Source organism: Pavona decussata, unplaced genomic scaffold (assembly GCF_977016875.1).
Source record: "Pavona decussata unplaced genomic scaffold, jaPavDecu1.1 SCAFFOLD_91, whole genome shotgun sequence".
NCBI lineage: Eukaryota > Metazoa > Cnidaria > Anthozoa > Scleractinia > Agariciidae > Pavona > Pavona decussata.
Genome location: NW_028145508.1, coordinates 2,350,647 through 2,363,215, shown reverse-complemented (window position 1 = coordinate 2,363,215; position 12,569 = coordinate 2,350,647). Strand labels below are relative to the sequence as shown.

The 12,569-nt window shown below is 39.2% G+C and overlaps 1 protein-coding gene and 1 pseudogene across 2 annotated transcripts in view; one reads left to right on the top strand and one right to left on the bottom strand.

The window, feature by feature from the left end:
• The window catches only part of LOC146474197 (BTB/POZ domain-containing protein 6 pseudogene), a 34,482-nt pseudogene extending 28,067 nt beyond the window's left edge, over positions 1-6,415 (bottom strand). Inside the window, exon 1 of the transcript XR_014866243.1 lies at positions 5,060-6,415. The product of XR_014866243.1 is annotated as a BTB/POZ domain-containing protein 6 pseudogene (transcript). The remainder of the gene's footprint in view (positions 1-5,059) is intronic.
• LOC146474196 (vitrin-like) overlaps positions 1-7,994 on the top strand; it is a 98,083-nt gene extending 90,089 nt beyond the window's left edge. The window contains exon 3 of the mRNA XM_085117514.1: positions 7,614-7,994. Coding sequence (XP_084973640.1) covers positions 7,614-7,654 — 41 coding nt within the window. The 3' untranslated portion in view covers positions 7,655-7,994. The remainder of the gene's footprint in view (positions 1-7,613) is intronic.
• The last annotated feature ends 4,575 nt before the right edge of the window (positions 7,995-12,569 follow it).

Genomic DNA, 12,569 nt, shown 5'->3' with positions numbered 1-12,569 from the left:
ATAACAAACGCGTGGCGCGACGTCCAAGTGTTTGTCGCTGGAGTTACCAAGCTACTGCACGTGTCTGCTGAAGGAACGCACGTTGGCGTGATAAAATTCGGCACAGATTCAAACGTCGAATTTGGGTTCAACGAGGGACAAGACACGGATACCGTCATTAACAAAGTGCTTAGACTTCCTGGTCCAGTTCCGGGGGCTAATACACAGTTACACTTAGGGTTAAGAGATGCGAATGAGAAACTTTATAATGAAGAGACGAATTGGTACGGCTACAGGAAAGACCCACGAGTTCGAAAGGTAGGTTATCTTTTGTCATTCATTTTGCATGTCTTATATAAACCCGACTTAGAGAATGACTTGCACTGTTTTTCGAAAGCTCCTGATACACGCTAACTTGAATCCAAGCTTTGAAAAGCCTTAGGTTTGAAGCCTCCTTTTTCTTATCCTCCGCGCTCACCTGGCTTCGCCCTCTCCCTCACCTCCCCCGTTCTAGTTCCTGCCGTGTAGGCTAACTGTAGCTTTTGGGTTAAATTTTATTGATAAGTAATTGAACTCGAATTAAAGCTCTCACTAACTTGGCTACATGTTTTGACTTGTAAAAACTGGGGTGCTTACCATTTAAATGGAAAATCCGGAAATTCTAGTTGGAAAATCAAATCAGTGGTACTTCTGAAATTATGGGCTTCTGGTCAAAGTGATGCATTTTATTACTCCTTTTGGTATTTACAGCTGATGTTCATACATTTTGCATGTTATCCATCTTCCGTTAAGACAAGCTAAATCATTTCGTATTTATGCCGCAAATTTCCATCCGGGTGGTTTGCGTAAATGGTAAGCACCCTTGGATTCTGAACGCGCTATGATTGTGAAAAACAAAGGGCCTTAAATTAAACGCAAGCACAGTAAATTCTTATTTTGTCCGTGTTTTGAAAGCAATACGATTAAAAGTTTGGGAGAGCAGCAGTGGGATCAATCGCCTTTTTTTCTTGTTTACACAACAGCTTACATTTTTCAGCCGCCTTTCTTATTATATAGCTGTTCAGAAACCTAAATCATGGTCCCAACCACATAACTATATTTTTGCTCTCCCTTTAGATCTCTGAATGAGATCCTGGCATCGCATGCGAATTGCATTGCATTGCATTGCAACGCGTCGCATTAGATTGTCTCCGCCATTGCATTGCATTGTATTGGATTGTATCGTATCGTATCGCATTGTATCGCATCCCATCGCATCGTATCGTATTGTATATTTAACAATTATTCCACGAGCGCGCGTTGGATATCCAACAAGCGCGAGTGGAATAATTGTTTTATTAAAGACAATCAAGTAATATTGGTAGGCCTTGATGATTTCTTTTATAAGAGCAACCAGAAAAAAATTTATGGTCGCTACTTCTCGGGCATGGTATAATGGCTCATATACCATGGCCGCTAAGCCAATCAAAACCCTGGAATTGCATTATACTATGATCCAGTTTTTAATAAATGGTATTGTTTCACACTGTATTGTATTGTATCGTACCGTATGGTGTTGTATCGTATATATTGCATTGATTAAGTACTAAATAAATGTAAATATATGAAACATATTTTGAACTGCGGATAAAAGATCAAATTGCAGAAAGATCCTCGCAGCTACTACGCAACTTAAGCAGTTGCGAAAAGAAAGCCTGAAAAAAATTCAGGCTTGAACGGGATTCGAACCCATGACGTCTGTGATACCGGTGCAGTGCTCTACCAACTGAGCTATCAAGCCAACTGGGAGCTGGTCATAGACTAGTCGTTCCATTTTATCGTTTGTTTGTTAGTTTTATTTGTTTGCTTTTGCGCAAAACACCCCGGGACAATCTACCCTATTAGGAGAGGTGCTCCCATCCGAGAAAAGAAAGAATGAGAGAAAAGAAGGAATATAAAGGACGGAAGTAGAGAAAAGTGAATTGAAAGAGAAATTGCACGTAGAATTATTGCTTGATCCACAGCCCTCAAAGGGTCCAATTAGGCAAACATTGCCACTAATTTGCAGTCTTGAGCTTCAGTCTTGCTCTTTGTGCGGTTGTATATATATGGTGATTGACTTCATTCGCATAGGTAATCGTGATCGTGACCGATGGCGCTCAAACCCAGCCGGGAGATCCGCATATACCAGCTGACAAACTAAAGTCGAGGGGATTTGAGATCTACACTGTGGCTGCAGGAGATGCTAGAAAATACTACCGAGAGCTGGAAAGACTGAAAAACAAAGACATGTTCTCTGTTTCGGAGGCCTCTGATGTACCTAAGCTAATTGACGAGGTGGCACAGGCAATATGCCCAAGTAAGTAAGATATAAAGACGAAATGAACGTTAGTCATTAATCATTTTAAGTATTTTTCAACTTCTTAGTAAGTATCTTATGAACCGTTATATAATACGCTATGTCATGTACACTCGCTTACTTAACCATTTCTGTGTACGTTCAAATGTAAACTTTTAAGAGCCTTTAATTTTTTTCTCATTGTTACTATCGCCCTGAACAAGCCTAGTTGCACTAGTTGAACTTCATTGGCCCAAATAAATTGCTCCTGGACGTAGTGTCAGCCCTGCAATCAGTCAGTTTTGTTTATAAATAGTCTTTAGTGATAAAAGAAACGAAAAGTTATTCCTCGTAACAAGCCTAGCCTCCCACGGCCCACACAGCCGTTTTCAGGGGACTCGTAGGGGAGGAGGTAACAGGGAGCTTAAGCAACGACGACGGCGACGACAACGACAACGCCACAAAACAATAGGTTTAATGAGCAAAAACAATCGCTCTGCACGTGCGTTTTACATTTTGGTACACTTCTTTGCTGTCCTCTGAAAAACAACAACGTGAAATGACCAAATTATAGGTATTTTGGAGAACGTCAGCGCACGACGGTGAATTTTTCATTTTCTTTCATTAACTTGAACGCCACTCCTACCAATTTGGTTCCTGGATAGTTCGCTGTTTCTGTAGAAGTTGAGCGAGTTAAAATAATCGCGAAGTAGCAAAAACGAAGTAAAGGTATATTTTCAAGTGTTGTTTTCGTTGCCGTTGCCGTCGTCGCTGCTTAAGTCACCCTAATACGAGTCCTCTAAAGACGACTGCGTGGGAGGCTATAACAAGCCAGGATTGCCAAGGGGTTTTCCTTCGTGATAGGGCATTTTCCCGGGGGCGGGGGACTTCCATATAAAAGTGACTGGGATGATTGTCGTAAAATTCGTGGTTTGGTACCCCCTTAGGATGCTAAAATCTAAAATGACTTCCGTCAGAGGTATGTTGGCACCTTTTAGGGTATTGAGCCGAAAAAATTGAGAGAAAGTAAATGTCAGTCAACTGATTTGGTTCTTCTCAGGGACCAAAAACCACGACCACAAAACAGAATTCTGGTACCTTAGAGGGGTGCTTTTCAAAATTTCAGACGATCGCACCCGACACTTGTATGTGGGAGTTCCCCCGGGGCGTTTTTAAACTTTTGATCGCGCGACAGTTGGGGCGAGAGAGTGAGCCTGAGTGCAGCTGGGCTAATAGAAATGGGTGGAGTGGTGTTTGGAGGAGAGGACGCCGGCACCCGGGGTGAGTTGCATAAAATTTAATGTCGGGCGTAACTGCTAACGCCAGACCTTCATCTCAGTCACATTCACTATTTTAATGTCTGACGATAGCATTTACGCCCGCCGTTAAGTTTTTTTGCATTGCTTTAGGAAGTGAACACAGAAGTCAATCAAACACAGAACGTGCACCGATAGAAGGTAACAAAAAAATCGTTTAGGTGACAACAGGAGTCGAACAGCCTTCTTACAACTCAAATATTAACAATTAAATCAAGTTTTTGTCACTATTGTTAAAATTGATAAGCCTAGGAGTTTTTAAAACCAGGTATTCTAGGACAGAAGCAGCGTGACAGAAGGCGGCGAGATGCATAAATTACTGATAACAGCTGCCGGCATACTACACACATACTTCTGAGAGTGTTTCTGAGATTCGATCTGAAAATTATTTACTTTTGCTGGAACAAAAGGGGAGTTTCTGGTTTCTGTTCATATTTATTCGAGCATCTAATCAGACATTATAAAACTGGTAAAATGAAGTAGCTTAAAGTCTTGGCTTAGCCGCGTGATCCTGCTTCATTAATCAGCGTTCAACAACTGTTGTCTTCTCTCTCACCACACACAGTTTTTTTTTTAAATTTAATTTTCGATACCTGTAAATTGAAATCGATAAAAATCGAACTGTAACTGTTAATTTTTAACACTAATGCAACGACATGAGAAAAATTGTGAATTTTTTTTTTAATTGCCGACTTTGTTTCCTCACCGGGTGAGTGATATTTTTTATTTGTTCAAGCCGATAGCTAAGATAAGAGATGCATTTATGCAAGTGAGTCGAATTGTTGTGTAATCTTTGTCTTTTTGCGCGCTGATTACTTTCCAGCTTTTCTTTGATTTCAAACTAAATGCCCATATAATTACAGCGTGAATGACCAATCTTGTTGGATGTAAAGGTGCGAACTGTACCATCAAATAAATACCAAAAACGAATTATTCGTGCGTCAGACCGCAGATGAGGGATTTATAACAGATTCGTCTTAAACAACGAGGGATAATGATAATGACATGACAATACCACTGATAAGCTGTACTCAAGAAAAAATAATAACACTGTCGAATACCATTCAGTTGTATCTCTTCGGTCTCTTGTTTTTTTTTTTTTTTATAATTTTGTGTCCTCCTTCTTTATCATTTGCACTTACGAATTTTTTCTTGGAGAAAACGATCCCCTTCTATGGACAGGGGAAGCAATATCGAATTTAACGATTGATCGAAAAATCAAATTTCAGGGTAAACAGAGAACAGAAATTCAGGAAATTGATGAACCAGCTGATTTGATTTTAAAATACCAGATGTAATAGTGAAAAAACTGTGATAAAACTGAAAAGTTACGCCAGACGACTGGACTCTTGCAATGCCACCAACGCCCTTCCAAGATGGTGGGCCAGTTATAGAAGCTGAAATCATGTAACAAGTATTTTTCTTTAAAGCAACCGAAAAGTCAAACAAAACTTTAAAACCATAATAGGTACTACCTTTGTACTCCAAAAGCCTAGAAGAAAAAGTTCCTGTAACTTCTGGTATTAGTTCAACAAGTGGGCCGGTACTTCTGTCCCACAGTTGCAATGTTACCGTGTAGTCGTTGCTGTTACTTCCGCACAGACATACTCCATGTAAGGTGCTGTCTTTGTCCACAGTAAAAACTACAATTTCGCTGTCGCCATCGTAGCGCTAATCAGTTTCCACAACCAATTCAGGTCTGCCACAACGAAGAACAGGACCAGATCGCTTAGTTTCTGGAAATCCCACTGAAGAAGTCAATGTTGCACTGAAAAACTGAAAAAATCTTACCAGTTCATCTGGAGTAAGAATTCTTTTTTCAACGACAACAGCTGCAAATTCCCTTTGAGTCATCACTGGAAAACGTATCGCTTTAATAATTCTTTCACCGAGAATTCTTCTCTTCAACTCGCCACTCGCTGTTGAACCATTCTTTTCGCATTGTTTCGTTGCCCAAAAATCAACAGCTTGAAACAAATCGACTTCTTCGATGCTCAGGGAATCTCTAACGACTATCGCTTCAAGTATGGACCTTTGAATTGTCACAAAGCCATCCGAATCGACGGCCGCTTTTGTCTGTTTATCGATCACTTACCAGCATTGATCCACAATAACTTTCTCTTCATACTTGTCAGCCGTTGGCAGAATGTCGAAAACATTTGATGCATCTAAATTATCCTGTAGATATTTTGTGCATTTGGCAACAAGAGAAGGCAACATGTATTTCTTAGCCAAGTATAACACTCCCATTACAGTACTTCCGCTTAAGTTCACTTCATCGCTGTACAAGTATCGAAAAAACTCCAATAGACTATCGTACTGACAGTCAGGTAGTTCGATAGTGTCTCTGGTCTCTGCTAACTCACCGTATAACATGGCTTCAAACACAGGACTACCAATCGACAGCACGAACTTGTGAGCAGGAATAGCTCGCTTACTTTCGCTTTCACCATCGCTCGTACGAGCCACAACCTTCACATCACTGAAGAGATGGTTATTGAACATGAACTTGGTTCTTTCTCTGATGGTGGGTCTTGTTGTCTGCCAATTTACCTCTACAGACATGTTTGCTTTTCTGCTTTGAAAGATTAAAATGCAGTTTATCGTTTCCTTTATCGCTGTAGGTGCTCCGCTAACAAGCTGCAGTTGTTGTTCATGCTCTACTGATTTCGTGTAATTTATACAGAGCGCCCCTCTACAGGTAAACAAATACCTGAACAATCACGTCATTTCAAAGGTTTTCAGCAGACCAGAACGGATTATTTTGGTTTTCCATGCGGACGTAAACAAGGCCCTGCCTCGTTCCCAGACGTCTCTCCCTGCGCGCAAAGGACGGCGGGAAGAAGCAAGGGGGAGAGACGGCGCTTCTCTTCTCTTCTCTTCTTTCTCCTTCCCGTGGTCCCTCGCGCGTCGTCACCAGTCACTCGCGTTTCCCGCTCGCCTTTGACCAAAGTGCGAAACGAAGCATCTGTGGAGGAGGCTGAACAAGGCCTCTGTTCGAAAACCGACTACATGAGCACAATTCGCCTAATGCGCTTTCCCGGCTTAAATACATGCGAAAACAACATCACATCGGTTAGGGAGCGTTCATTATTTATTTTATTTATCGGAGGAGGCGGGAGATAGGTGAGAAAACGGGAGGACTTGAAATTTTTTGCCAGTATCCACAAGAGATCATCAGCAGTACTTGCTGAGTTATTGGGGGGGGTGGGGGGGGGGCGCTTTATGAGTCTCGTGCATTCTGAAAATTAAACGCATTGCCTTTAATTAACGATACTGCTTGGTTTCTGAATTTATATGAGTAGGACGCAGAACTCCCCTGTTGTAGAATGGTACAGGCATGTCCCAAGTGGAAATCCTTGGACTTTCTTTCAAGATATTCATTTCCTTGACTCACCGAATGAACGAACGAACGAATGAATGAATGAATGAATGAATGAATGAATGAATGAATGAATGAATGAATGAATGAATGAATGAATGAATGAATGAATGAATGAATGAATGAATGAATGAATGAATGATTGAATGAATGAATGAATGAATGAATGAATGAATCTAATGAATGAATGAATGAATGAATGAATGAATGAATCTAATGAATGAATGAATGAATGAATGAATGAATGAATGAATGAATGAATGATTGAATGAATGAATGAATGAATGAATGAATGAATCTAATGAATGAATGAATGAATGAATGAATGAATGAATCTAATGAATGAATGAATGAATGAAAGAATGAATGAATGAATGAATGAATGAATGAATGAATGAATGAATGAATGAATGAATGAATGAATGAATGAATGAATGAATGAATGAATGAATGAATGAATGAATGAATGAATGAATGAATGAATGAATGAACGAAGCGTGCGTGCGTGCGTGCGTGCGTGGATTGATGAACGGACGGACGGTTTTATTGATTGACTGACTTACTGGCTGATTTACTGGCTGGCTTTGACTGACTGTTTAACTGTATCTTTATTTCACAGGTAACAGACAACAAGTGGCATCAAACTGCTCTGGTATTTAAAAATACTAAAATGGAAGCTTGCCAGTGTTTGTTGTGGCTCCTTATGACATCGCTAGTTCAGAAATAAAGCAAGACCTTTCCCGTTTGTTTCTTCTACTAATTATTCAACTTAAAAGTCTAAAAATACTTTTGAAGTCGAAGTCTTCTGCCGCAAGATGGGCATGTTAGCAAAAAACTTTTGTACTGTAGTAATTGGCTAACATTAGCTTAAGAGAATGGACGCAGAAATTCAATACACCAATTTATTACTTTACACGGCAAAATGTGTTTTATTTATTAGGTGTACAAAAAAAATATTGCGGAGAATCTAACAAACACTTTGTGTAACAACATTATGTGGTTCCAGCTACTCGAAGACCCTATTTCCTTTCTTCACTCGTAGGAGTGTCAATAAGTTCAAACTTTTAACAAAAAATTCGGAACCTTACTTTGCAAAATATTGAAGGAAGAAAAAAAAATGACAGCACAAATTAAAGGTATACTGCTTAAGGGTTTCCCTTGAATTGTCACAAATTAGAATTTAATCCACAACCGGGATCACCTATTCCAGCTTAATAAACAGCGCCACAGGAAAGTAATGCTCAGTAGCTTTCATTTGAATGATCAATCTTTAGGATTGGATGCACAGATTCAAAAGTAAGAAACGCCTTGTACAGCATAATAAACAGCACCACAGGAAAGTACTGATAGACAGCTCTCATTCCAGCGGATACAGTTAAAGTTATCACGCAGAATCTAAAACCTTGCAATCATTTTATAAAGTATAATAAACCGAACACACGAAAAAACTGCTGGAGAACTTGTTTTTGAAATAGTCTAGCCTTAGGATATTAGGAGACTCACAAGCTACAATCCTGTCCACTGAACTGGTTTCGGGACTCTTGAATTTTTTTTGTAAAAGTTTTGTTGTGAAATTAGACAATTGCCAATAGTTTAAGGTCCCAAAAAGAATCTTTGAAACTTATTTTCAACGCCCCCCCCCCCCCCCCCAACCTAAACAAAGTTGAAGTCGATAAACTGTACAAGATTTTCGACACATGTTTGACTCCTGACCCTCAGCATTGTTTAGGAAGGGGGGTGGGGAGAATTTTCATATTTTAAAGTAAAAAATAAGTTTCCCGAACGTTTAGGCCAGGATTTATGGGCCTCCTTCATTCTTGACTAACTATGCATAAAAAATAGAGTTCGTAACATTCGAAAACGATTAATTCCTTTTGCATTTTTTCTCATGGCTGTATAATCCAATTCTTGATCTACACTGACGGGAACAAGATGAACATATCCACGTGCTGTCATTCACTGTAGTGTTTCTTCTTTCTTTGGCTTGCTTGCTTGAACCACGACGTACAGCGTAATAAATAAAACTACTCGCAATCAATCACATAACATGAGGAAACGTTTGACGCTCAAACAGTTTGAAGGAAGAAAAGGAGGAATTGACTCGCCTACCCTTCTCTCTCTTCTTCCGGGTATCTGGAATTGTGATAAGTTTTGTTTGGTCGCTATTACAGCTGGTTTTTGTTTAGCAAGTACTCCCAAGTACAACTTCTACTGCGGCGCATTTGTAGGGAAAGCATATATGTTTTGTTATATTGATTTTTCTAGTGCTCTGGTTCTTATTTATTTGAGGGGATGCTTTATCACATGCATGTGAAAAAGTGATTTTAAAGAAACGAAACGTGTTTTGCAATGACTTCTGTTTAATTACGTCCTGCTTTATCTAATTTTGCCTAAGTATAGTTGCCATTGTGTCTTACATGGAGTATTTGGAGTAGAAATCACTCATACTGAAGGATTTGCGACATACGATAGACCATTTTGGCGATCCGGCCCCTGTTGTTCAAAGAGTGGATAACTTTATCCAGTGAATAAGTCACTATCCAGCCGATAAAATGTATTAGTTGGAGTAAATTTATCTTCTGGAAAGCGATTTATCGACTAGATAACGTTATCCAGTCAATAAATTGCTTTCCAGCGGAGAAAATGAACTCCAACCAATACATTTTATCCTCTGGATAGTGATATATTAACTGGATAAAGTTATCCACTCTTTGAATAACCGGGGGCGTCCAGGGCCAACACTTTTAGTGGAGTAACCTCGCAAGCAGCATAAATAACGGATTGTGAAGAAGCTTAATGGATGTCAGTAGTGTTAAGGTAAAATGTCTGATATTTTGTCCTCATACCAGGTTTTGGTTTTCCTTGCACAGGAAATTCTGTTTTTCGTTTGTTGTTGTTTATTTGTTTGTTTGTTTTGTTTTTTTGTTTTTTTGTTTTTTTGACGTTCTTACCGTTGCAGGCTTTGCTCCCTGGACTCCCACAACGCATCTCGATAGAAGGTGGCCGCCAGATCAAGGAAGAGGTCTTGTAAATAGCGCAATTAATGTCAAATAAGTTCCTGAAAATATTCAAAATCAGATCAAACTATGAGCTTTGGAAGACATGATTCGGGAAGTCTTTGTAGTAGAAAGCGTGTGATCAAATTTTCTCTGTACCTAAAATTTCCCCGTGGATTTTTACAGACAAATGGCGATGGCAGGCACTCTTTTGAAACTACGTGCTTCAATTTCGAACAAAAAAATATTTATCCTAGTATCTTGTTAGCATACCATTCATATTTTTTTCAGGGAAATCATGTGACTTTGAATTTAGCTCGATGTTTTTGTCTCCAATAAACACCACCGTATCCTTCCGGGCGAAACCCACTTCCTTGCTCTCACTGTTCCTCAATAATACCGCTAACGTGTTGAAATTCTTGGACTTGAAGAATCCATTCAGAAATTACTGAAGGCACATCTTTACAAAATCGCCTCGTCCATGGTGTGTATGAACTAGACGGACTGAAAAAATCATCCGTCTTTAAAATTGTAACTAAAAACTCGAAAGAAGTTCTTAAGTATAATAAAACAATTTTGTTACCACCGCCTCAAATATATTTTCGATTGTCATCGCGTTATTCCTGGTTTGTCGGTTACAAAAATTCCTATGTATAAAAAGATCGAAGGGGAGGTGATATTTTTTTTAGTCCGAGGAAGTTACGAAATAACCTACATCTGAATGCTATAAACTATTTATGAAATAATATTTAGTGAAAGGGCGCTTTATTCGTGAAATAACCTTAAGTGAAAGCACGCTCTGATTGGTTGAAAGCCGGTAATGTTTCATGAGCTATTTTGCAAAGGCAACTGAACAATACGTTTGCTCCGGTTACTCGAATTGGAAACCTGACGCCTGTCACAGTTCGCGCATTCAAACTTCAACGTGTTTTTTCCATAACAAAATAGAAACATGAAATATGTTTTTCATTTCTTACATTTGGTATATGACAGTCTGGAAAAGGGATGACTAGCGTTGCCCTTCAAAACCTATCAAAAACTCGGGAGGTGGCGGGTGGGGGAGTTTAACCCCTCAAGGGTGATATTAAAGTATTGCGTGGATTATTTGGAATCTGTGTACGTCTCCAAAATAAACACCTGAAGTCAAGGACACCAACTCGTATTTCACAAATGGGTTAGTGAAGCTAGGCGTTCGCTTACCCACGCCATTAGTTTCGTTCAAACTTAAAAGTATTAGTGGTATGAGAGTAATGTCATTAGCATGCTACGGTACAAGTGCTAGCCATGTTTTTACTTTGCTGGATTTACTTGTTCCTTTTTGGCAGCCTTTCTTTCAAGGCGTCCACATCCCGTAAGTATGAATGAATACTGTGTTTATTGATGTAGTGGTGTAAAGAGTTTCAAGTCCAACCCTCTGTCTGCTGTCTGGAAATATGTCTACTTTAGTTTTGATTCAGTTCCATCTATGTTCTTTGAAAACCTATAAAAGTCATATTTAAATAAAGCCAAGAATGGATAGAGAGTGCAGAATACTCATCTTTTAAAATTCTAAGTTGATTGGGGTTTTTCACGCGGAGAAGTGATCTTTGTGGATGATATTTGAATAAGATCTCCCCGGCATTCAGCAAAACGATTCGGAGAACTAAACAGTAACATGATTGCTTTGTCAATCTTTTTCTTAATTCCCGGCTTAATTTCACCTACCATTTCCAGTGGTAAAGCGACAAACGCAAAAAGAAGACGTTGTTACAGGATGTTTCTGTGGACTCAAACGCTTTTTTTTTGTTCTTGATATCAAGTGAAGGAATATCCCAGTTCTGAACCAGACACCTGTTTGAACGCACAAAACAAGACAAAATAACCAAAACAAAAATTCACTCCCACAAGATGGAACAGTAAGAAAGAAACCACCCGGTCAGCGAACAGAAGTTCTTTTCATCTTTGTGTGCCAGATCAGAGGAGAGAGATGAAGTCTCTCTCTATAGCATTGCAGCTTTAATATTAAAACACGAAGGGAAAACTTCTGATGTTTTAATATAGCTTTTAAACTTTAGGATTAAGCCCATATAAAAATTTTAATTTGTTTGTAAAACAAACCGTGTCACTAGTAGCACTAGTGAAAATAACTGAACCATACGGATTTATATGGGAAGGGACAGACAGACGGAAAGAGGAGTGAACATAAGGCTGAAACCAATAGGGCCATTGAGAGACTAACCGAATAATCAGACAAAAAACCCCATGTATACCAGCCGAAATGAACAAACCACATGACCGAAAGTCGACCCAGCCCCGTAACCGAAAGATCAGCATAAGAAGCCAATTGCACGGTTATAATTAGTTTGAAAAGGGCTATTAGTGCGTATCTCTTATTAGAGTTTTAATTTTCAGTCCTCTGTACATATAGACATTAGATATGACCGCACGACCGAAGGAACAGCACCAAATGCCAATTACACGGTTGTTTTTTGAATTGAGGGCTTCTTCGTAATGTTTTCATACAGCTTTTAAATGGTTTAATTTTATTCTTTATAACATGTTTATGCCCATGGATAGCATTGTTCGCTTATAGTCATTTT